Raw genomic sequence first — 22,412 nt, 5'->3', positions numbered from 1 at the left:
GCCTGCATTTCTCCTTGACCATTTAGAAGCAGCGGCCTGGAAGGGAACCCAGGTCCACGTCGCCCCTCTCACGTGCATGGGTGTGACTGGCAAAGTGGGGTCTGGTCACCGTCGAGGAACCCACTGTTTGGAGGGCAAGGCCTCGAGAGCAGTTGGGCGCTGGCCTGGGGCCAAGACCGCGGTGGGCCGCCCCGCCGAGGGCCGCGTCCGCGCTCCCGGGGCCTGGCCAGGCCGGTGGGGCCTGCGGGGCGGCGGCCAGGCCCTCCCGGAACCTCGGCGCCCCGGCCCGCGCCCCTCGCGCCCCCTCGCGCCCCGGGCGGGCCCTGCACGTCTCGCGCGGCCCGCGGCGGGGGAGGCGGGGCGGGCGCGGGCCGGGGCGGCGCCGAGCGGGCCGGAGCGGGGCGCGGCGGCCGGCGGCCGGCGCGGGGAAGATGGCGAGCGTGGGGCTGCAGTTCCAGGCCAGCGCGGGGGACGCGGACCCGCAGAGCCGGCCCCTGCTGCTGCTCGGGCAACTGCACCACCTACACCGCGTGCCCTGGAGCCACGTCCGCGGGAAGCTGCAGCCCCGGGTCACCGAGGAGGTGAGCGGGCCGCGGCCGCCATGCGCCCGGGAGCCAGGCCCGGCGGCGCGCAGGCCCCGCCCGCGGACACAGCCCGCCCCGGGCCCCGCGGTCCCGGACGCCGGCGCCGGCCTGGCCTGCTGCGCCCGCGCCTCCCGGCCTGGTTCCCCGGACGGACGCGCAGGCCTGGCTTGCAGAGCCGGCCTTCCTCGTGGCATCTGGCCCCTGACCCCGTTCAGTGGAAACTGGCCAAGCCCCACCGAGTTGGTGTCCAAGTGTTGAATCAGAGGGGCCCCTGACCGTCTCTCAGGCCCAGGCTTGATCCCACGAGGGTGGGAGGTGCCAGCCAGGGACACACAGCTCCCACTTGCAGGGTGGGGCGCCTGGGAAGTGCTGGTGAGGCAGGCAGGGCCCGCTCCCGCGGCTGTTTGAAGTCTGGTCTCTCTTGTCTCCCTATGATCTAGCTCTGGCAGGCCGCTCTGGCCACACTCAACCCCAACCCCACGGACAGCTGCCCCCTCTACCTGAATTGCGCCACCGTGGCAGCCCTGCCCTCCAGGGTGAGCAGACACAACAGCCCCTCTGCCGCCCACTTCATCACCAGGCTTGTGCGGACCTGCCTGCCACCTGGAACCCATCGTTGCATTCTGGTGAGTGCCTCTGAGAAAAGGGCTGCTCTGGGAGCTCAGGGCCCTCTATGGACAGCAGGGCATTCTGGCCCCTGGGACCTCATATCACAGTCCCTGCCTTGTAAAAGGTCCCAAGAGACCAAGTGATTTACCCCAGGTCAGTGAAAGTGGCCAATCAGAGGCTCCAGCCTAGATTTCCTGAGGCTAAGCCTCATGTCCGTGCTTCCCTGTGTCTGGTAAGCTGGTGGCCAACATCCTTTTGCTTATGGAGCGAGAAGTGCTTCAAATCACTCTGAAGGCACCTGAGGAATGGGATCACTGGGGCACCCATTCTGCAGGACTTCATCTGGAGCTGATGTTGGGGCTGCTCTAGAAAGCAGCTATGGGTGGCCCCATGGAGCCCCCTGGTCCTGGGCCCCACCTGCCTCTCTCCCTGTGCTGCAGATGGTCTGTGAGCAACCAGATGTCTTCGCCTCTGCCTGTGCCCTGGCCCGCGCCTTCCCTCTGTTCAGCCACCGCTCAGGGGCTTCTCGTCGCACAGAGAAGAGGACTGTCACAGTGGAATTTTTCCTAGTGGGACAGGACAACGGGCCAGTGGAATTGTCCACTCTGCAAGTGGGTGTCTGGAGGTGCATACCCTGTCCCTGGGCCCCCAGGAGCTCTCCACCTGAGAGATGCCGCCCCCTCCCAGGGGAGGACAGTAGGGCTGCTGCCATTCCTGGGAGTCCCCAGGGGGCAGTCACTGGGAGTCCAACATGGGAGGCGCTGTTTTCAGGATTCTGTTCTGGCTGGGTTTACACAACCACCCCGTTATGCGTCACCCTTCCCAGAGCACTTATACAGATGTTATTCCACTTGGTCCCGAGGATGGTCCTTTGCAGGCCAAGCTGGAAGCACTTCCAGCCTCTGAGCCTGTATATGGGCCTGACCTGAAGCCCCTGGTCCCTCATAGCTGCCCTGACACCATTGCTGTGGCCTCGCCTCACTGGGCCACCTGCTTCAGCAGCCAGACCCAGTCACCTGCCTCCTGCTCCAGAGCTTCCCCTTCACTTCTGTCTCAGGAAGGCCATCGCCTTCAGCCTGGTGAGACTCCCTCTCGGCCCCCCCGCTTTGTCTGCAGCTCCTCTCTGAGCCCTGTAATGTCCCCTCCATAGAAGGAGGGAACATGCTTCTGTCTCTGCCATTGAATCAACTCTTTTTTCTCTTCATCTCCAGAATTTTAAATGACATAGTCCAATCGTTTTTCTTAATTCCCTTTATTTACCCACCACCCAAACCTGGGTTTTTCCCCCTTGCCAATGTTTTTAAGGGTCCTGCCTGCTGGACCAGAGCCTTGTCCCTTGTCCTTGAGGCCCCCACCTGTTGGGAGCCAGTTTCCCATTTCTCCTAACCTGCCACAACCTCTTGTGCCCCCTTTCCAGCCTCTCCAAGCCTACCTTCTCCATGCTGGGTCTTGTCAGGCACTCTGGGCCCCCCCTGTTCCCTGCTCCCTCTGTCTCCAGGGAGTTCTTCTGAGCTCCAGGCCCACCATCCCGCAGACCTCAGGCTGGATTCCCCTTTCCCTCCCCCTCTCAAATGTATTTAGGGAGTGACACTCTGTAGCCTTTACACAGCCTTCTCCTTTCTCCTCACCAGGGAACCTCCTCAACGCCCCCCCCCCCGCCCCTGGGCTCTGAGTCCTGTGGTTGCCCACTTGTCTGATGCTTTCATGGATTAGTGTGTGGTCACCTGATGTGCTGCCCTTGAGTCCCTCAGGCATCTTTGGACCCCCAAAGTCTAGGATGATGCCTGGCACATAGTAGGTCCTTACGTATGTGTGGACAGAATGAATGAATGGCCCTGCTCTTGTGATAAGGAGACAGACCTGCGTGCTGTGCCCTGCCATCCCTTGCTTTGCGCCAGAGCTGAGCTTGGTGGGGCCTGCAAGGTCACGGCTGCCTCCCTTGAGGCCAGTGCTACTGCACTGACGCACTTCCCAGACAGGACAAGAGCTGCTGACAGGCGTCAAGGGCTGCACATCTCATATCCGAGCTGTCAAGTCCCAGGTCTCTACCTTTGAGGCTTCGGGGTTTAATTACCTGGGACAGGCAGTGGCTCAAGCAGCAAGCAGACAGGGCGGGGGCGGTGGCCAGGCTATTGGAATCGACCTCGCGCCTGCCCTCTGCGACGTGCAGGGCCTGGGGGAGCTGATGATGAACTCGGTGGCCCGCGCCCCCGCAGGCACTGTGCTGCTTTTCTCTTAATATCCTTTCCTTGTGGCCAGTGAGGAGGGCCTGATGCAGCCAGCTGCCTGAAGCTTCTGAGGCTTGGGGTGGGCAGTGGGAACCACTGTGGGGCAGGGGTCCTCCAGAGTCTGCTGTGGGCAGACAAGAGTGAGCAGGCGGGCACAGGTGGGAGAGCAGCAGGTCTCTGGGCCCTGTGACCTCTGCTTCTGTGTTCCTCACCGGCCCCTCCCAGTGCTTTCTTGGGTGCTGGGTGGACACATAAGGTCCCTGTGGTAGGGCTCAGTCCAGTTCCTCTCTCCCAAACCCTGTACCCAGAGCATGCTGTCCAGTGATAAGGAGAACAGGGCAGTCGGAGCTGCATGCCCCCAGGAGCCTGTGACACTCACGTGGGGTCCCTGTGGGGGTAGCACCTCCTGTGACTGGGGAGTGGGTACAGGAGGAGGGTGGCCGGAGTTTGAAGGTGAAGGAAGGGTACTGAACCCAATGAGGCCAGAGGTGGCTGTGCCCAGCGTGCATTCAGTGTCCTTCAGATGTGGCAGGATGGCGGCGGGAGGATGGAGGTTTTGGAAAGGACCCTGAATAGGAAATCAGGGCGTTGGGCCTCAGGGCTGTGCAGTGCTAGGGGTCTGGGTGGTCACCATGTAGAACTCTCCATTTGTGGGTCCCAGTCTCAAGGGAGGGCAGATGGGCCTTCCTCTGCCTCCCACCTGTCTCCTGTGCCTGGGAACCTCTGGTGCCTTTGGGCTCCTGGGGAAATGGATGAGGAGAGGGTATCCTCTCCCCCCTCCCCCCAGGTCCCCAGCCCCTGTGACAGTCTTTTTCATTTTTCCTAGTGCTTAACAAATGCCACAGAAGGTGTGCGGCTGGCTGCCCGCATTGTGGACATGCCCTGCAATGAGATGAACACCGATGCCTTCTTGGAGGTTTGTCCCTGGCCTTTGCAAACAGTGGGGGCAGGGGGGCAACTGGGGTGGGTGTTGCAGACCCCAAGCAGAGGCAGAGAAACCTGGGGCTGTCCACACTCTCTGACCTCGCCCTGGAATCCTGAGGCTGTTTCCCATGAGGTTATTATGCTGTCCACCCAGCTCCGAGGCCGCAGCCTCAGCAAAGGGCACTGGGAGGACAAGACCTGCCTTGAGACCCCAGCAGGCCCACAGCCATGAACTGCAGGGAGCTGGCGAGGGTGGAGGGTGCGCCTTCATCACAAGAATCCCAGCCGCTGGCCTCCAAGGCTGGCTCCTCTCCCACCACATGGGTGTTGGCTCATTGCAGGCCCCAGCCTCGCTTTAAGGCCAGCCTCCTCATGGTCTCTGTGCTGTTGCTTTTTCCGTGAACGTGTCCAGGAGATCAACAGAGTCGGAAAAGAGCTGGGGATCACCCCAACCATCATCCGCGATGAGGAGCTGAAGACAAGAGGCTTTGGAGGTGCGTGCGGGCTGCAGCTCCCAGGTTGGGGCCTGGTGTGGGTAGCCAGAGCCACTTGGTGGCAGGGGGCCAGCGAGTCACATGGTGAATTGTCCCAAACTGCATCCTGTGTCTAAGCCCAGGCCAGAACCTGGGAAGCAGACCATCTCTGAGGGAGGGAGGGGCAGCCGTCCAGGTTATGATGCACATTCTGGAAGCTGCTAGGCCCAAGTCCTTCCCTCCAGCAGCCTCCACACCCTGTGCATCCCACTCCCAGGCCAGCTCAGCAGGGCCTCTCTGTTCCTCGAATACACAAGTTCACGTCCCATTCAGGACCTTTGTGTGGGTGGCTCTCCAGTGGGAATCCTCCACCCAGGACATCCTGCGGTGGGGGCTGTCCTGCCTCTCCTCTGTCTCTGTCCTGCCTCGGTTGCAGGAGCATTTCCTCAGAGGCCTCCCCTGACTGCTCAGGCCGTCCTCCCACTGCCTGGGAACCAGAGAAAGGCATGTGCCTGGGCTGCCCCGGGGCTTTCCCAGGGCTGGGGGCTGGGGTTCCAATGCTGTAGTTACCTGTGGCTGCCAAACAGATTAGCCCCAAGGTAGCTGGCAGCTGGAGGCAATAGACAGCTTCCCACACCTCCATGGGGACTTGGGGATGCCTCCGTGGCCCAGGGCCTCTCCCTGCTGTGTCCTGTGCCTCTCCACGGGTAGCTCACAGCACGGCAGCTGCCCTCAGAGCTGGGCTCTAGGGAGAGTGAGAGGTGGGAGCCCGCTTTCTTGTCATCTCATCCCAGGGGAGGCATCTTGTCACCTCTGCTGTGCTCTTGGTTAGGACTTGCCCATACTGCACAGGACGTGAACACCCAGTGGAGGGGTCACTAAGCGCACCCACAGATACACAAACCAGGAGGTAGAAGCCTCTTAGGTTGGGGCAAGTTTCTCAGAGGTGGCGTTTGCCCTGGGTTCTGCGGGAGCTTGTCCGGCAGCCACCATGACCTCTTGACTCAGTGGCCCAGGCACCAGGGGATGGGGCCTCTGCCCTGGGAAGTTCTGTTTTTCTTGGGAAAAGTGGCATGTAAACCTGGGGGGTGAGCAAGCCATGGGTTGTGGGAGTGGGCTGCGGTAGGCAGTACAGGCTTCCCAGGCAGGCAGGCTCAGGGCCAGGGGATGAGTGTGGGCCAGGTGGCCTTGAAGCTTCATCCAAGAATCATTTCACTCTGGGAGCCTGTTCGTTTCCTTTTGGAAATGATACAGTGTTTTTTTGCTCAGTGGATTTTCTTGCCTGATGATACTTTGCACAGGATCACTCGCAGCCTCGGACATTGGAACTACTTTGCACTCCCAGGTCCCATGCAGGCTGGGGCAGGAGGGAGCTGGGCCAGGGCTAGGGCAGCACAGCTGTCCAGGGGAGTATCTGTGAGCCAGTATCCGGGGTGGATGTGCCCAGGGCCTTCTGGAGTCCCTGCCTGTGCAGCCTGCACCTCACCCTCCTCTCCCTACTCCTACAGGGATCTATGGGGTAGGCAAAGCTGCCCTGCACCCCCCAGCTCTAGCGGTCCTCAGCCACAGCCCGGACGGAGCCACGCAGACCATTGCGTGGGTAGGCAAGGGCATCGTCTATGACACCGGGGGCCTCAGCATCAAAGGGAAGGTGAGGTGGGTCCAAGGGTTGGGTCCAGGCCAGCTCATCCTGCTCCCCCAGAGCAGCCGTAGGGAGGTAGCCAGGTTCCCCAGAGCTCAGAGTTGAGCTGATTTAGGGAGGGAGTCCATGAGTCTTTTCCTTTTCTGAGAAGGAGCAGTTTTGTGGGGACACTTGGAGCTCACGCTCACACTTGGTACAGGACACAGGAACAGCAAACCCTGGACAGTCGCCAGAGGGGAGCCACAGAAATGGTGAAAGGGTGAGAAGCAGGGCCAGGGAGATCAGGCTGAAGAGCTGGCGGGGGGGCCCGCCGTGTCTCGTGGCCCACCCCAGGTTTCCATGAGGGAATGCTGTGTGGCGGGGCTGAACAGGGCCTCTCAGAAACAGGTGCTCCACAAATGCGAGGCAAGTACTTCTTATGGGGATGTGCTGAGTGGCTGTCCACGGAGAACCTGTGATATGGCTTCTCGAGGGCATCTCCGGATGCCTGAGGAATGTCAGCGCTGACCTCCACCTGTGTGGCCAGCACTCTCCACACAGGTGTCCATCTGGGCAGCTGACTTGGCACACTGTGGAGCAGCCACTGTGCCCAGGCCTGGGCTGGGCTCTCAGGGAAGGTCTGGGAAGGAGCCAACTGGGAAGGGAGTGCCTCGACTCCCTAGGAGACCCAGAAGAGGGCCTAGGAGAGAAAAGGGCAGTGGGGAGAGAACAAGCTCCGCTCCTCCAGAGAAGGCCTCAGGTGCTGGCCACAGCCAGAGGGCCCACACATGCATCCCCTTGACCATATGGTTTAGAAATTGAACACTTCAAAACAGGAAAAGTTCTCATAAAAGACTGGATTCATCATCATTTGTAAACGCAGAAGTTCTGGATTCTCACCTGGTACATTCCTCCGGGGCTGAGTGGTGGCTACCTCGTGAGCACATCCTGGATCCCTGGTTTGCCGCAGGCCCCTCCACTCCCTGTTGCCTCCCTGACATTGATCCAATGTTGGTTGGTGTTTAGGGTAGAGACTTGTGCTGCTGTGTTGAGTACTTCCTGCATACCTAAAGTATTTAATACCTGGAGTGGATGATTGTTTTTTAATATCCCTCCTCTAAAAAAACAAAATTATTTTCAGGACTAATCAGGAAATGAAACTAATAATAAAGGTTTAAAAATAGCCCCACCAATAGTGAACACTCTTTTATTGAATTCCATACATATTAATATGCCAGTAAAGAAATTAAAAAGAAAATAAATATCCCAGTACAAGTAAAGAAAACAGCAATGCACAATACTTTAAATATCATTTGTGTGTGTGTGTGTGTGTGTATATATATATATATATATATTTTTTTTTTTTTTTTTGATGGTGCTGGGGATTGAACCCAAGGCCTTGTGCATGTGAGGCGAACACTCTACCAACTGAGCTACATCCCCAGCCTCTCATTAATGGATTTTTTAATAGAAAAAAAAACTTAAGCCTCCATGTTGGTCTGTTGTAATGGACGCTGTGCTCGAGTGTTTGGGCCTCGGCTTCTCCGTGCTTACCTTCCTCACATCAGCCTTCTCCACTCATCCGTGTCCGACAGGCAGCCCCAGCTCCTGTCTGTCTTTAGTCACCACTGGTGCAACGATGCTGCTAATTAGATTGTGAGGCATTTGGGTCACGTGAGGTGATCGAGGTGCAGATACTGAGGTCCTCACCACAGGACTCAGCGGAGATTTCTGGACATCCTGTCCCACAGGACATTCCACAAACTGCAGCGCTGGCCATGCTCTCGGTTCCCCAGGATCCACTCTAACGGCTTTCAAGTGTCTGTGGACAGAATGGCAGAGGGAGAGGGGACCAGCCGGGGCCCCAGTCAGCAGAGCCAGTCCCTAAAACCCTTGCCAGGGAACCATCTTCCAGTGGCTGGCAGGTGGGCAGGGGTGCAGCTGGCCAGCGTGACCTCCTGTAGGAGGGCACTGCCCAGGGACGAGTGAGGAAGAGACGGGCACAAAGCTTCACAGACATGGTTAAGATGCAGCAGACGCCAAAGCAGTTGTTCACGTTTCGACCAGCCACGGGTGTTCTTTGAAAGGAATCTTTGATTACTGACACCTTAGAGACACCAGTGCTCAGTTATACTAACAAGGAGGCCCACCGTGAGCCCCTCACAAATACTTTTAAATCCTGCACAAGCCGTGCACCCCCACCGGGTACTGGCTGCCTGCCCTGCACCCATACTCCCTTGCTGTTGCCCTGGGCAACTGCTTCCCGGCCTGCAGAGGGTGGCCTCTCTTCTCCTGGGATCCGATGCTCATTCTTAAGGTTGGCTTGTTGGAGGGCCAGAGGAAGACGCAGGGTTTCTTCCTGGGAACATCTCCTGCCCATGGCTCTAACTGCTCCCTTGGGCGCCTAACTCACCTGTTTGGCCTCAGACAGGTGGCTCCAGGAAGGCCTTGGTCTCAGGAGAGCTAGAAGAGAAAACATCATGGGGTACCTTCCATGGCTCCAGGTCATTCTCCAAAAATGAGACAGCCCCAGCCTCCTTCTAAGGTCAGAGTACTGTGCAGGCCCTGTGCTACATGGAATGGCCCAGTGCCCAGGACCATCCACTTTGAACTTGTCCACCTGAACCCTGCACTTAGAACTGTTAATGAGTCGGGTTTTTCCTGAGCCTTACTAGGCTGGGCTCTGGGCTACTCACTGAGGCCCCAGAGGTTGGCAGATTCAAGTCAGGACCTGAAGGTACTCACAACCTCACCTAAGGACTGGTACAAAACTCAACACAGGGAGCAACATAGTGGCCATCTCAAGAGCAAATGGTGCAGCAGTTGCCCTTCTCAAAAAGCAAGCTGGTTGGGGCCAGCAGAGCTCCCAAGTTTGCAAGAACCGTTGCAATTTCATTTGCAGAGATTTCAAAGGCAAATGAGGATCAGCATGGAATAGCAAGTCTCAGATGTTACTCTGGACCCCTTTATACTCTTAAAAAGTATTAATACCAAAAGAGCCTTTGTTTATCATGTATCTGAAATTCAAGAACCAGTAGACTTTTTGGTAGAGCACACTATTGACATTGACAGTGACACCTATTAATACTTATTAATATCACTGTGCTAGAAATTAAAACTGAGATGTGTAAAAGATCTTTATAATTCATCTGAAAATAACACAAATCTGTTATACATTAACATGAGCAGAATAATTTTATGAAAAAAACTCCAAAAATTTTTAAAAATGTAATGAGAAGGGTAGCATCATACATTTTGGCAACTCGCTAGTATCTGCTTAATAGAAGTCAGCTGGGGTCTGTATCTGCCTCTGTGTCCAGTCTATTGCAATATGTTTTATTCATAATATATTAAGAAAATCTGGCCTCACACATTTTATGATTGGAACAGGGAGAAATATGTCACATAATCATAGACATTCTTTGCTATTACACCAAAACTCGACAAGTGGTATTTTCTTAAAGGTTGGTTATGACATGAAATCTGAAGCCATCAGTGCACTTCTGTGCTCTCATCTGCTAGTTGTTGAGCCCTAGATGTGTGTTTGTCATATCATGCATGGGTCATTTGGAGAATATGGGTTCACAGAGGGAGGTAGAAACCCCACATTTTAACACATCTAACTATATACTTTCAAAAGCTCAGGTTTGCTGATGTCACTGCCCAGCTCATCAGAAAAATCCTTGTGTCAGGGGGAGCCCATCAAGTGGCACGTGGACGTTTTCCAAGGTTCTGATCTGTGCTTGAGAACTCAAGAGTTACCATTGGTGATAACCAGTGTTGGCTGTTTGCTGGAGATGAGAAGCTCACTTTGTTCACTTTAGAAAATACCTGCCAGATACCTCCATCTGAGTGCCTCCCTTGTCTGTTGCCCCTGGGCAGAGTGACTGGTAGAGCTCTTCTCTCAGACAGAGGCCACAGAGCTTCTACTGGGACCAGCCACCCTGGCAGACATAGCAGCAGTGCCTTGGCCACACAGAATAGTGATCGTGCTTGCACTTGGGGTCGAGGTCTCGAAAATCAACTGCACTGCTCCAACAAGGGACTTCCTCAGTGAAATTTCTTTTCCTGGATGGCCTGGGGAGGAACCCAGTGACTCCTCGTTCTCTTGGGCTGTGGCTGTGATCCTGCGGGGGGCTCCAGCTCTTTAACCCTCCCTGGACTTCTGCACCATTAGTTAATGAACAAAAAGGGTGAATGACTCTAAGCATCACCAGGAACATCGCTTCTTTTATAAAGATGGAAAGGACACTCAGGGGCTGGTGGAACTTTGTGCAATCAATCGAGCTATATTCGTGAACCTGGCAGTTTTCTGCCTATGATTGGGAGGTGGCACAGTGGCACCTGTGACAAGGACATGCGATGTTCCAAGGACATGCAATGTTCCGAGGACATGTGATGTTCCGAGAACAACCGTCTGGAGATGGTTTCTGTGCAGGTCATTTTGAAATGGTTAGATTCTAGACCCAAGGCCCCGTTTTTCCATTTATACAGCCCCATGCCTGCCCAACAATTAGGGCGGAAAGACAGTTTGTTTTCAGTAGTGCTAGATGGATCATTTCCACTCAATTATAAAAGCAGCTCAGTTTATATCTAAAAATACTTTCCACCAAAATTCAAGACTCGTGTAATACAATCAGGGCTCAAGAATCACTCAGTGAATTTGAAGTTCAAATCTTTATGTCTGAGCACCTGTTGTTAATTTAAAATATGAATTTGTCATTACAGCTGGGAACCTATAAAATGTAGACGTGTGTAAGCACTCTCGCAGTTATAGTTTATGGAAGTGGCTCTCCCATCCTCGTGGGGCGTGTCTCTACCTAGGGCTCCAGGACCCAGCTCAGTCAGGAGATGTTGAACTGTGGAGGAAGGTGGAGCTGGCCCTTTCTGATGGGATGCACTGACATTAGGGTGACCAGGTTGTGCTGACAGCTAGAGGTGGGGACCAGGGACAGGAGGCACCCACCCAGAGAAGCAGCAGAAAAGGGCAGACAGCCAGGTGGAGGTGGCTCCAGGAAGGTGCTGGTGGCGGGGAGGGGCAGGAATTGAGAGGAGTGTGAGAGTGTGCCAGGCTGGCAGGTCAGAAACCAGGGTGGGGCCCTGCTCAGGACAAGTGGACAGGCTGCCATGACAAGCTGTGCCTGGAGAGGGAGAACCCCCAGGGGAGCCTTCGGCAGCCTTGAGGTTTACTCTGCCAGGGCTCTGCTGCTGGGAGCTAGAGCCATGCAAATGCCAACTGCCAGGCTGTTGTACGGGGTGCTGGCTGGGCAGCAGCCTTCCCTACCCTAAGTGTGTGGGGACAGGAACCTGCAAGGTGTGGAGAACACAAGCGATTTGGCTCGTTGGTGAGCTCATCACCTCAGGATTCCGAGTCCAGGAGGGACCATAATTCTGATGGCCACCTGGAAGCCTGGTCCAGACCCTCCATGCTGACCAGTATCCCCGGGGGAGCCACAGAAGCTTCCTGCACCTTGGTTTCTTCCTCACAATTCAGGTGGAGAAGTGGATATGAAGAGGCCCTGCCGATAGACCTAGGCTGACATGGGGGCTGGGTGGCTGGATCAGTGTGGGGCTGGTGTGTGTGATGCTCCACAGGGCGAATCCAGAGCTCTGGATGGCTTCTTGCTCTCCCTACCACCCAGTTACCACTTGGCAGTTCCAAACTCTACTGAAACAAAAGGGTGCCCCGGTCCTTGGCCGTTTTCTCCCGCTGCTTAGAGAATAGCTCCTTCAAGAGTCAGTGTCATGCATCCTGGGCGTGCTCCATGGCCTGGCCTCAGGTCCTCGTGGGCTGGGAGCCCTGTGTGGGGCTGTGCAGGTTGGGTGGGGGCTGCAGGGGCAGCTGCCAGCTGGACTGCATGTCCCCATGAGTAACTCTCCTGCCCCACTGTTGTGCTACTGCAGACCACCATGCCTGGGATGAAGCGGGACTGTGGGGGTGCTGCAGCTGTCCTGGGGGCCTTCAGAGCTGCCGTCAAGCAGGTGAGTGAGACCCCACCCTCTGCAGGTGCTCCTTCTGGGCTTTCCTGTGGGCTCTGGCCTGCCCTTTCCACTCCAGCCCCAGCCAGGGTCCCTCCTGTGTCTGCACAGCTGGGCCCGTCCCTTCTCTGCACTTGGGTCCTTCATGGGTCCCAGAGCTTCTCTTCTTTTATCAGGGCTGCTCTGGATGATCATGTCTTCCTCAGACTGTGAGAGCCTGAGGGCAGGTCCACCCTGCCCACTACTCAAGGCCTGGCTTGGATTGAGGGAGGCTGGCCTAAAGCCACGTGGCATGCAGTAAGCATGATCCCAAAGAACGGACCCTGGGCTGAGCCCCCCGCCCAAGTGTTCCAGTCATTCCACCCACAGCCTTCTGGGCATCGACACTCTTCTAGGAAATGTCTCCCCAGGATTGACTCCCCCACTCCCATGCCCAGCCTGCTTCCTCCCTCACTTTGGTAGAAACTCAAGACTTGACCTTGCCTGCTGGCTGTGATCACTCTTGGGTGACATCCTGGGAAGCCCAGAAGTCCCAGAGCAGTAAAACATGCTTATTAAACAGAGTGTGCCCTGGGTGTCCTAAGCATAAGCTCCTTATTGCAGCTTTTCCAAGGCAGCTTTTGAGAGTCTGAGCCCTTTAGTGTCACTAGATACAGGATGTTCTTCTCCCTTAGGCACTACCTGAGAAGGCTGGTTCCTTGGGGTAAACTTAAAATTGAAAAACAAAAACCCAGAAGGTCTTGACACAGTTGCTGGCTCAGACTGGTCAGGTGTTCCACCTGTAGCCTGCATGGGAGAGGAGCCAGAGGCCAGTGCGGGGCCTCCTGGTTTTCTGTGTGCCTCCCATGTGGCTTAGGTGGCTCCCTCTAATAGTCGTTGCAGCCCGGTCCGTGGGTACATGGGAGGTACAGGATGCCAGAGGTTGGAACATCCCAGAGTCCCTGCTCCACTGTCAGGTTGGCTCTTGCCTGTGTCCTGCTAGTGCCACACGTGGACAGGGTCTTCTAGGGCTTACAGGTGAGTACTGCTGTCCTGCAGAGCCCAGATGGGGGCATTTGGAGAAGGAGCAGGTGTCTGTGCTCCTTGCTGGCTGGAGACTAACAAGGGAAGCGGCCAGCATTCAATAAGGCCTTTGCCTGGCGCAGCTGCTGGGCTGCAGGTGGTGACACCAGACTCCTACTGCCTGGCCCTTCCCTTCTTCCCCCCAGGACCTCACTGGCACATCCAGACCTCACTTCCCTGGAAGATATGCGTATCAGAAGGGAGCTCAGGGAGCCGGCCCAGCTGTAGGGTGCTCACTGTGGGAGAGTTGGAGGGATCATAGGGCCATTTACCCTGACTGCTGCTCCAGCAGGGTGCCCTCTGGCACATGGGACAGGCTGGCTGGAAAATGCCCCAGGTAGACTCTTTCCAGTTTGAATTCCCTTTTCACAGGAAGCCCCTTGGCAGTTCACACTGATGCGTTAGTGGGCAGCCATGAGGGGTGCCAGTCCCCCTCTACCTGCAGGGGCCATAGCCAGTGACCTAAGGGGGGCCAAGGGCCCTGCTGTAGATAAAAATCCCCCTCCCACAGGCGCCCTGGACACAGGCTCCATGTGGACACTGCCGTCCACCTTGTTTGCAGTCTCCTGCCGGCCTCAAGAAGGAATGTGCCTCAGTGAGAGCCATGAGATAAATAATGACGTAGTGACTCAGCCCACAGAGCAGCCTCGGAAGCCCCATACCCACCCTGGTGGGGATCAGCAAATGAATGGAGAATAACCAGGGACCATTTCTTACAGTGGGATTCTGATCACTAACCATAGAGAGGACAATGGGAATAGGAAGTCATCTGGCCAACACCACAGGGATCATTCTTTCAGGTACAAATGATCAACAGGTGTTAAGAGTGGAGCGAGGAAGCAAGTGGGAAGCAGGCTGGTTAGAGGCCCATGCTCATTGGAGCATGGCACTTGCTGTAGCCATGCGCAACTCCAGAACAGGGGCACAGTCGAGGTGTGCCTCCTGATACTGTGCTCCGAGAAGGACACAGCTCTCCGGTGGGAGTCCTGCTAGAACACATGACCGCAACGTAGTCATGAGGAAACCCACCCCAAACCCCGGATTTAAAGTGCCAGACCACACAGGTTCCAGAGGACAGGGGCTCAGGAGACGCACCCATGAGTGCACTGGTGGAGCAGGTGGCATCCCATCAGGTATTGCCTGGAGCTGCCTTCCGTGCACCTGGGAGCTTCTGTCTGTCCGTCTTTGAGTCTGAGAGCTCCTGGCTGGCCTTATCCCTCCTAAGCCTCTAGCTGTATCTGAAGCCTCTGCCCACTTCTCCCTCCAGGGCTTCAAAGACAACCTCCATGCTGTGTTCTGCTTGGCTGAGAACTCAGTGGGGCCCAATGCCACGAGGCCTGATGACATCCACTTGCTCTACTCGGGAAAGTAAGGCTGGACTTCCCCTTCCCTGATCCCTTGCTGTCTTTACCCTATAGTGTGTACTTGTGGCCTTCTTCCCAGGGTCAGGCCAAGTCAGCCCTAAATTCAGCCCAGGGTGGGAGGAACTCCACCATGATGCCATCTGTGCTGCCCTGTAGGGGACAGGGTGTCCATGCCTCCTAGGGAAGGATGGGGATGGTCGGGAATCTTGAGGGACCAGGAGCTCTAAATGGAGTCTCTGTGGAGCTGGGGTGTGGCTCAGTAGTAGAGCACTTGCCTAGCATGTGTGAGGCACTGGGTTCAATCCTCAGTATCAATAAAAATAATTAAAGAAAATAAAGGTATTATGTCCATCTGCAACTAAAACAATATTGAAAAAATAAATGGAGTCTCTGTGGTCCCAGAGGGGAGTCCCTCTCGTCACCCTGGAGAGCTGCATTCCTGAGTGGGCTCTCTGCTGACCCCCAGGACAGTGGAGATCAACAACACAGACGCAGAGGGCAGGCTGGTGCTTGCTGATGGCGTGTCCTACGCCTGCAAAGACCTTGGAGCAGACATTATCCTGGACATGGCCACGCTGACCGGGGCTCAGGTGGGTGCCCCAGGCTTAGCTGTAGCTGCTGAGAGGCTGAGGTGGGGAAGGCAGGTGGGATGGAGCTGCTGGCATCAAACTTCTCACCCTCAGCTGAGGTGGCAGGAGGGTTTGTGCCACGTGGGTGAAGAGGCGAGCTGGGACCCTGACCCCTAGCCTGTCCTCCACAGGCTCCAGCTCACAGTGCGGTTTCTTTCTTTTGGGTTCTCACACCTCTCTGTTGATTTCTTTGTTTCCCTGTCTGCCTCTCTGTCCCTCTTTTGTCTTTTGTGTTTCTCTCCTGCCCTCCTCCTGGTTGCTCCTGTGTGACGCTGACCCAGGGCATCGCCACGGGGAAGTACCATGCGGCCGTGCTCACCAACAGCGCCGAGTGGGAAGCGGCCTGTGTGAAGGCCGGCCGGAAGTGCGGGGACCTGGTGCACCCCCTGGTCTACTGCCCGGAGCTGCACTTCAGCGAGTTTACCTCGGCCGTGGCTGACATGAAGAACTCGGTGGCGGTAGGTCTAAGGCTGAGGGCTATGCCCAGACAGGTGGGCAGGCCATACCCCCACGGGGTTCATGCTCCCTGGAGACTGTGCCCGGAGCTGCAGCAGCAATGCTGGGGCTCCTGTGAGGTGGGTCAGGGTACAGTTGCACGTCCAGGAAGAGCCTGTTCAGTTCGCAAGGCAGACGGGCCTCTCGCTGGCCTCCCTGCCACTTGTCTGGGGCTCTGTACTCACTCCTGGGTCTGAGTCAGTTAACACATTGGGTCCCCCACTGCTCCCCCTGTCCTGGAGTGGAGCTGACTCCTCAGCCCGTGGCTAAGGCCCTCCAGCTGGACCTCAGCCTCCCCTCACATGTGCTGCTGGCCACATGGCCTCCTCGAAGCCATGGTGAGGCTCAACCGAGGGATGATGGGACAGGGCAGACAGGGCGGGAGACCACACAGGCACCTGGGAGCTACCCAAACCCCTCCTGCTGCTGGGAGCAGGAGGTCACTGTGCATCTGGCCTCCGTAGGACCGTGACAACAGTCCCAGCTCCTGCGCAGGCCTCTTCATTGCCTCACACATCGGCTTCGACTGGCCTGGGGTCTGGGTCCACCTGGACATCGCCGCACCAGTGCATGCAGTAAGTGCCTTGGGCCACCCCGGTGTCCTTGCTTCCTGCTAGGATTCTCCCCTGCCCCACCCCTCCTTGCTGGCCTGGGCCAGCCCCTCCTCTTGTCCTTATGGAGCCTCTCTGTCTCCAGAGCTGCTGACCGAGCTCAGTCTGTGTCAAGGGTCACATTGTCCATGGCCCAGCCTCCGGCCAGCTGTGATACCCCCCCACCTCTGGTCTCTTCATCCCTGGGAATAGAGTGGTTGCCTTGTGTTGTCCCTCCTAGCTACCCCATGCTCAGCAGGGAGCCCAGGACTCCTTCTGACTCCTCCCCATCCTGAGCAGATCTGGGGGTTCAGGAACAGCACCTGGGGTTGTGCCCAAGGCCTCACCCATTCATTGGCCCTGAGGGTGGCAGGACGCCACTGGGAGGCCCAGGACTCTGGCTGTGCTCCAGGATCCCCTCACCAAGAAAAGGCCTGGGGGAACCTGCCTCGGTAGGCTGGCCGGCCAGGGCCAGGAGGAGGCTGTGGGAGCTCAGGGTTTCTACCCCCTCTGCCACAGGGTGAGCGAGCCACTGGCTTTGGAGTGGCTCTTCTGCTGGCACTCTTCGGTGGAGCCTCTGAGGACCCCCTGCTGAACCTGGTGTCCCCACTGGGCTGTGAGGCAGAGACACAGGAGGGTACCGTGGGTCGGGACTCCAAGAGACGCAGGCTCGTGTAAGACCAGCCTCCCGCCTTGGCCTGGAGGCCAGGCTTTTTACCTCACTTTGCACTGATTAATTTTAAGCAATTTAAAGATCAAACCTTAAGATGGGCCTTGGTTGGTTTTTGTGTGTGACCGGGTGGCAACGGAAACAGCTCCTTCCCACGTCTTAGAAGATAGCTTGGGGCTTGATGGGGTCCAGGGAGGGGCTGGGGTGGAAGCATTGGGGTTTGTTTCTGTTCGAGCTATCTGCAGGTCTCCTCTGTCCGCTTCTGCAAACTGTGCTTCCCCTGCACCCTGGGGCCCGTAGCACCACCTGAGCCCAAAGGCTGCCCACCTCTGCCTGTGCTGTCTCTGGCCCAGATTCTGCTCATGGCAGCTCCATGCTGAAAGCTCAGGCCCTCGCTCCAAGTGACACCTCAGGGGCATTCAGCCAGCCCACCCCCAGAAAGATGTGACTGGCTGCCAGGGACCCCACTCTGTGGGGTAAGAGGAGTCCTCCCTGGCCCTGTGGAATTCACTTGAATTTTAAATAAATATGACCACACCACATCCTGGCTTTGTCTCATTCTTTCTCCCACACCTATGTCTTAAAAACAGACCTGGTGTCTACTGTGGTAGGGAGGCTCAGGCCACCACCAGCTTCTTCCACTAGTTCTGGCTTTTGAGATCCAGCCAATCAAGCCGTTTTTGCAGACAAGAGCCCTGGAGTCTGGGGTGGAAGATGGTGGCCGTCAGGTCCAGCTCAGCTGTTCAGGTTGTCTGAGAGTGCACAGCATACACTAATGTGGAGGCTCTATGGGTTTTTAGGGCTCTTCCAGGGTCCCACAGCCTGTAGGGAGGGCTGTTCTGGCTCCCTGTACATTCCAGGCTGTGTTTCCCTGGCTCTAACCTCGCTCTGAGCACAATCCTAAGCAATGTAGGCTGGACTCCTGGAAACCAATCCTGGATTCAGAGTCTGTCCCTCATACCTGGGGCCCAAGTAAAGCAGGTATGGAAGCCAGGTTCCCACAGTTTGGATGACAAAGTCTCTGCTACCTTTTGTCTTCCACCCCAGTGGAGCTGGGGAAGAGATTAGAACTTAGGTCCTGACAAATGGGGAGGTGGCAGCCACCTTTTCCATGGGGGTCGTGGGAATGAGGAACCTGACTGCAGGTCTGGAGGGCTCACATCTCTGGCTGTGTCCTGAGCCCACAGGCCACCTTGCTCCAATCGTCCCTGGACCCCAGGTCCCTCCACAGCTCTGGAAATCAAGGTGACTCTGGACCTGGCCTCAAGCAAATATTTATTAACTGCCTGCTGTATACACTGCCCTGGTTCCAAGGCCCAATCCTGTCTGAGAAAACGCACCCCCACAATAATAGTAGTTGTGGGCAGCGGCCACGTGAGGGGGAGACAGCAGGCTCCTGAGCACTGGGGAGGCACGGCCAGTGGCTGGAGGGGCTGGGAGCCTTCACGGGTCATTAGCTTGCTTAATGGCTTGCAATAGGCAGCTCTTGCCCGGCTTTCCTGAGACACCCCAGAGGAGGCAGAGGTCACCGAGGTGGTCAGGCTCCTTCTCTGGGGCAGCTGGCACCATCCGCTCCCCCCGCCAGGGGGCTGCTTCTGCATGGATACAGGATGTAGGGTCAAGGAGCAGGGGAGGAACTCAGTCTCCCTTGTGTGGACACAAAGGCAGCCTCAGGGCCGGGACCCAGCTGGGGACCAGCTGCAGGCCCAGGGTTTGGCCTGCGTGCCCGTGTCGGGGAAAGTGGGAGCCAGCCAAAGGCCTTACTTTCCTGGGGGCCAAAAGGCTTTAGGATGCGACGGCTGCTTGCCCTGGCTCCCCTGGAGCCCTGGCAACAGGGTCACAGCAGTTGGGCCGCTGGCGGGAGCATGGACGCCCTCTCGGGTCCACTTGACTGTGGATTCCAGCCAGCGGCCTAGAAAATGAGCTTGGTACTTGGGGGCTTCTCAGCTCCTGCCCACCCAGTCTGTAGAATGGGAAGCTGTGTCGGCCGAGCAGGCCGTCCACACTCCACAGAAATTCTCATGGGGGCGAGGGGTGCCAGGGAAGTGCCCCTGGGTGAACCAGGCCATACCCATCATCACCAGCAAGAGCAGCCCACCGCCTCTTCTTACTCCTCTCGCCTCCCCACACTGTGTCCCTCCCTGGGGCGCTTAAGAGCCCATTGATTCCCCTTCATTTTTCTGTGCCACCGAAAATGGAGGAGACAGAATTATTTCAAAGAAGCGACTCAGACAGAGTGATTTTACCAGAGAGCGCTGAGGATGGGCCTCTCAATCATCTAGAGAACAAAACCCCAGCTTATGTTGTAGATGAAGGTGCCTCCAGGCCCTGCAGGCTGTTCTCAACACAGCGCCTCCACGGGCACAGCGGGCCCCCTGTGCCCCCAGGCCCCCAAAGTGCCCCTCCTCGCCACCTGCTCAGGGTCCTCTACCTGGGCCCTTCCCCCACCCTCCCACCAGCATCTCCTGCGGTTCAGGGCTTGAGGGCTGCTGGGAAGGACCTGTCTTGCCCCCAATGCCCTCGCTCAGGAGCTGGTCTACGATCCCCACGGGCCCCCACCACCCAGGAAGCGCTGCCGAATGTTCTACCGCCAGGCTCCACCCAGAGCCTCCGATCAGACTGTGTACCCTGGTGAATTAGTGTTCGGCTTTTTTGTTTATTTGTTTGTTCTTTAACAAAAGATTGTTTTGGTTTGAGATTCAGCAAAAACAGACACTGCATTCAGCTTCCTCTCCATTCAGGATTCAGTAAATTAGTTGTTTTGCAGTCTGCTTCAAGTCCTTGCCTCAGATGAGCCTCCAACAAGATAATGCGTTTAAAAGCCCTTGGAAAAATACCAGCCCCACGCACACAGAGGACACTGTCATTGCGGGGCTCTCAGAAGACAAGGCCTGTGGCTCACCACCCCCACTCTGGGTCCAGAAAACAGTCTTCCATGTGGTCCTGGGGAGGGTCCAGGAGGGAAGTGGGTGTCCTTCATGCTCCTCTGTTGCCAAATTGGTCCCCAAAGCCCAGGCTGTCCACCCCCAAGGTGTGGGGTCTCTTTGACCATGCCCAGGGCTTAGGGGGCAGGGGAAAAGCCAGCACTCCTCCGGGATGGTGACCACGCCTACCCACATCCATCCTATGAGCCATTTCTGCTGCTTTCCATGCTGTTGTGGCCCTGAGGGCTTTGGGGTCCATCAAGGGAGCACTCCAGTCAGGAGAACAAAACCCCCAAATTTAAAGGTTCAAAGTCTGGTTTCATTCAGCATGAGCACGGGTAGTCTCCAGCCGGCCCTCGTTGGCTTGGAAGAGGCTCAGGCTATCTGGGGCCCTCCTTCCTCACCCTGTACTAGATGCAGGAGTTATCAGGGAAGCCGCTTCACCACAGCCCTCCTCCCAGGTGCGCCCTTTCTTCTTGCAAGTTGAGCGGATTTCCTTGGGATCCAATACTGGGCCTGGCCCAATAGTGATGGCCTGAGCTGGCCCTCATGCAACCGTGCATGAGGGCCTGCATGCATCCCCTGAAATGCAGATCTGTCTCATGGCAACAAGCCTATGGCTGGAAACTCAGCTCCCAGGAGAAGTCAGAGCAGCCCCCTTGGAGAAGGCGTGAGAACTCCCAGATGCACCTCAGGGCAGGCTTTCTCGTACCTGTGGTGTCCTCAGGAATCCCCAGGAGAGCTAATGCTGCGCCAGCGGTCTGCTAGTGCAGGGAACCCTGGGCCACATGCCTTGACACTGCTCCTGTGCAACAGAGGCACAGGCTTGAGGCCACACGGCCAGAACAGACTCTCAAGGGGAGACAGGGCCTTCCAGCCTGGATGGCCTGCACTCTGTGTGACTTCTGTCTTCTCTCCCACACTCTGCCCTTGGAGACTGCTCACCCCGCCCTGGGTCAGGACGGGGCACATGCAGCGTTGGGCAGGTGAGTGTGTCTTGGTGAATGCAGGAGACAGTTCTGGAGAGCTCGTCACCACTCAAACACCTAGAGAGCTGTACGTGGCCCCAGCTAGGGCCTCAGTTTCCTCATCCACGAAATGCATGGGCCCCACAAACCCTCATGACATCGGACTTGGCAGGGATTTCTTGAGTGTGGCTCCAAAGGCATAGACGACAACAAAAAGACAGGGAAGTTGGACTTCATAAAAAATGGTGCATCAACACATTATCGAGAGAGGGAGAAGGTAACCGCAGAATAGGACACACTTGCAAATCAGTTATATAATAAGGGGTTGCTATTCAGAACACGTAAACTCATAAACCCCAACAACAACAACACAACAAACACTTGATTTAAAAATGGGCGAAGGATGGGAACAGACATTTCTTGGAAAAAGATACACAAATAGCCAACAAGACACAAAAGAAAGCTCAGCGTCTCTAACTGCCAGAAAAACACAAGTCAAAACGATGTCGAGGTACAACCTCACGCCCATTAGGATGGCCGCTGTGAAAAAAGAAAAGAGGGAGACAACACAACAAACACCAGTGTGGACACAAGTAGGAACCCTTGGGTGGGGTTGGGGTTGAGGAATGGTCCTCAAAACGTTGAAAATAGAATTACCCCAGGGAGCAGCAAGCCCTCTACACACATCGCCCAGGGATGGAAAGTGAGGTCTCAAAGGGCGTTTTGTGTACCCAGAGCCACAGCAGCACTGTTCACATGGCTACCTGTGGCAGCGAGCCGGATGTCTATGAAACAACGAGCACATAGGGTGTGGTGGGAGCCCAGGCCCTGGGCCCAGCAGATCTGGCTTCAGACCCTGACTCCACCACCCTTGCAGCTTTGTGGCCTGCAGCCAGCCAGTAAGCCCCCTTCCCTGCACGGTGGGCACCCTGACGTGCTTGTGAAATGCTGCCTATACAGGGAAACTGAGCCTTTTGGTCATATGCTAACGTCCCACCTTGGGCTGGCAGCAAACCCTGGTTGAGGCACCTCCAGAGCCAGGAGGGGACAGGCACAAGGCTCTCTCCTGCATGGGTGAGCGTTTGGACCACCTTCTCTGTGTCAGACACCGTGTGCCTGCCGGATGCCTCCACATTCTTGACCAGAGGCACATTCCTGAGGGGGTAGGGAAATCGAAGCCCAGACCCTGGAAAACAAAGGCTGCCACAGATCGGCCGTCTAGGGCCCTCTTCCTGCCTCTCCCAGCCTGTGCCCTGCTCTGCCCCTCTGCTCTGTTTCCTCCACCCATCCCT

General features: G+C 56.7%; 1 protein-coding gene and 1 non-coding gene across 2 annotated transcripts; one reads left to right on the top strand and one right to left on the bottom strand.

The window, feature by feature from the left end:
• Positions 1 to 393: 393 nt before the first annotated feature.
• On the top strand, positions 394 to 17,770 carry Npepl1 (aminopeptidase like 1). Its single transcript, XM_046433742.2, has 12 exons — positions 394 to 581; positions 1,025 to 1,210; positions 1,634 to 1,804; positions 4,248 to 4,337; positions 4,758 to 4,839; positions 6,327 to 6,469; positions 12,344 to 12,421; positions 14,748 to 14,848; positions 15,311 to 15,434; positions 15,755 to 15,931; positions 16,433 to 16,543; positions 17,078 to 17,770. Exons 1-12 carry the CDS (start codon positions 432 to 434, stop codon positions 17,234 to 17,236), a joined length of 1,572 nt encoding a protein of 523 aa, XP_046289698.1. The 5' UTR covers positions 394 to 431; the 3' UTR covers positions 17,237 to 17,770.
• Trnav-cac (transfer RNA valine (anticodon CAC)) lies at positions 7,810 to 7,882 on the bottom strand. Its single transcript has one exon. It is a non-coding gene; the product is annotated as a tRNA-Val (tRNA).
• Positions 17,771 to 22,412: the final 4,642 nt, after the last annotated feature.

This window comes from Marmota monax, unplaced genomic scaffold (genome assembly GCF_021218885.2).
Source record: "Marmota monax isolate L192 unplaced genomic scaffold, Marmota_monax_Labrador192_F-V1.1 WCK01_AAM20220418_F8-fsc00014, whole genome shotgun sequence".
Classification (NCBI taxonomy): Eukaryota; Metazoa; Chordata; class Mammalia; order Rodentia; family Sciuridae; genus Marmota; species Marmota monax.
This window is presented reverse-complemented; position numbering and strand designations above follow the sequence as displayed.

Bases quoted from the DNA above. Each gene is read 5' to 3' on its own strand.
- Npepl1 (XM_046433742.2), top strand. From the start codon at position 432: ATGGCGAGCGTGGGGCTGCAGTTCCAGGCCAGCGCGGGGGACGCGGAC. The intron at 4,338-4,757 runs GTTTGTCCCTGG...GAACGTGTCCAG, and splicing joins ACACCGATGCCTTCTTGGAG to GAGATCAACAGAGTCGGAAA. The intron at 15,435-15,754 runs GTGGGTGCCCCA...ACGCTGACCCAG, and splicing joins CCACGCTGACCGGGGCTCAG to GGCATCGCCACGGGGAAGTA.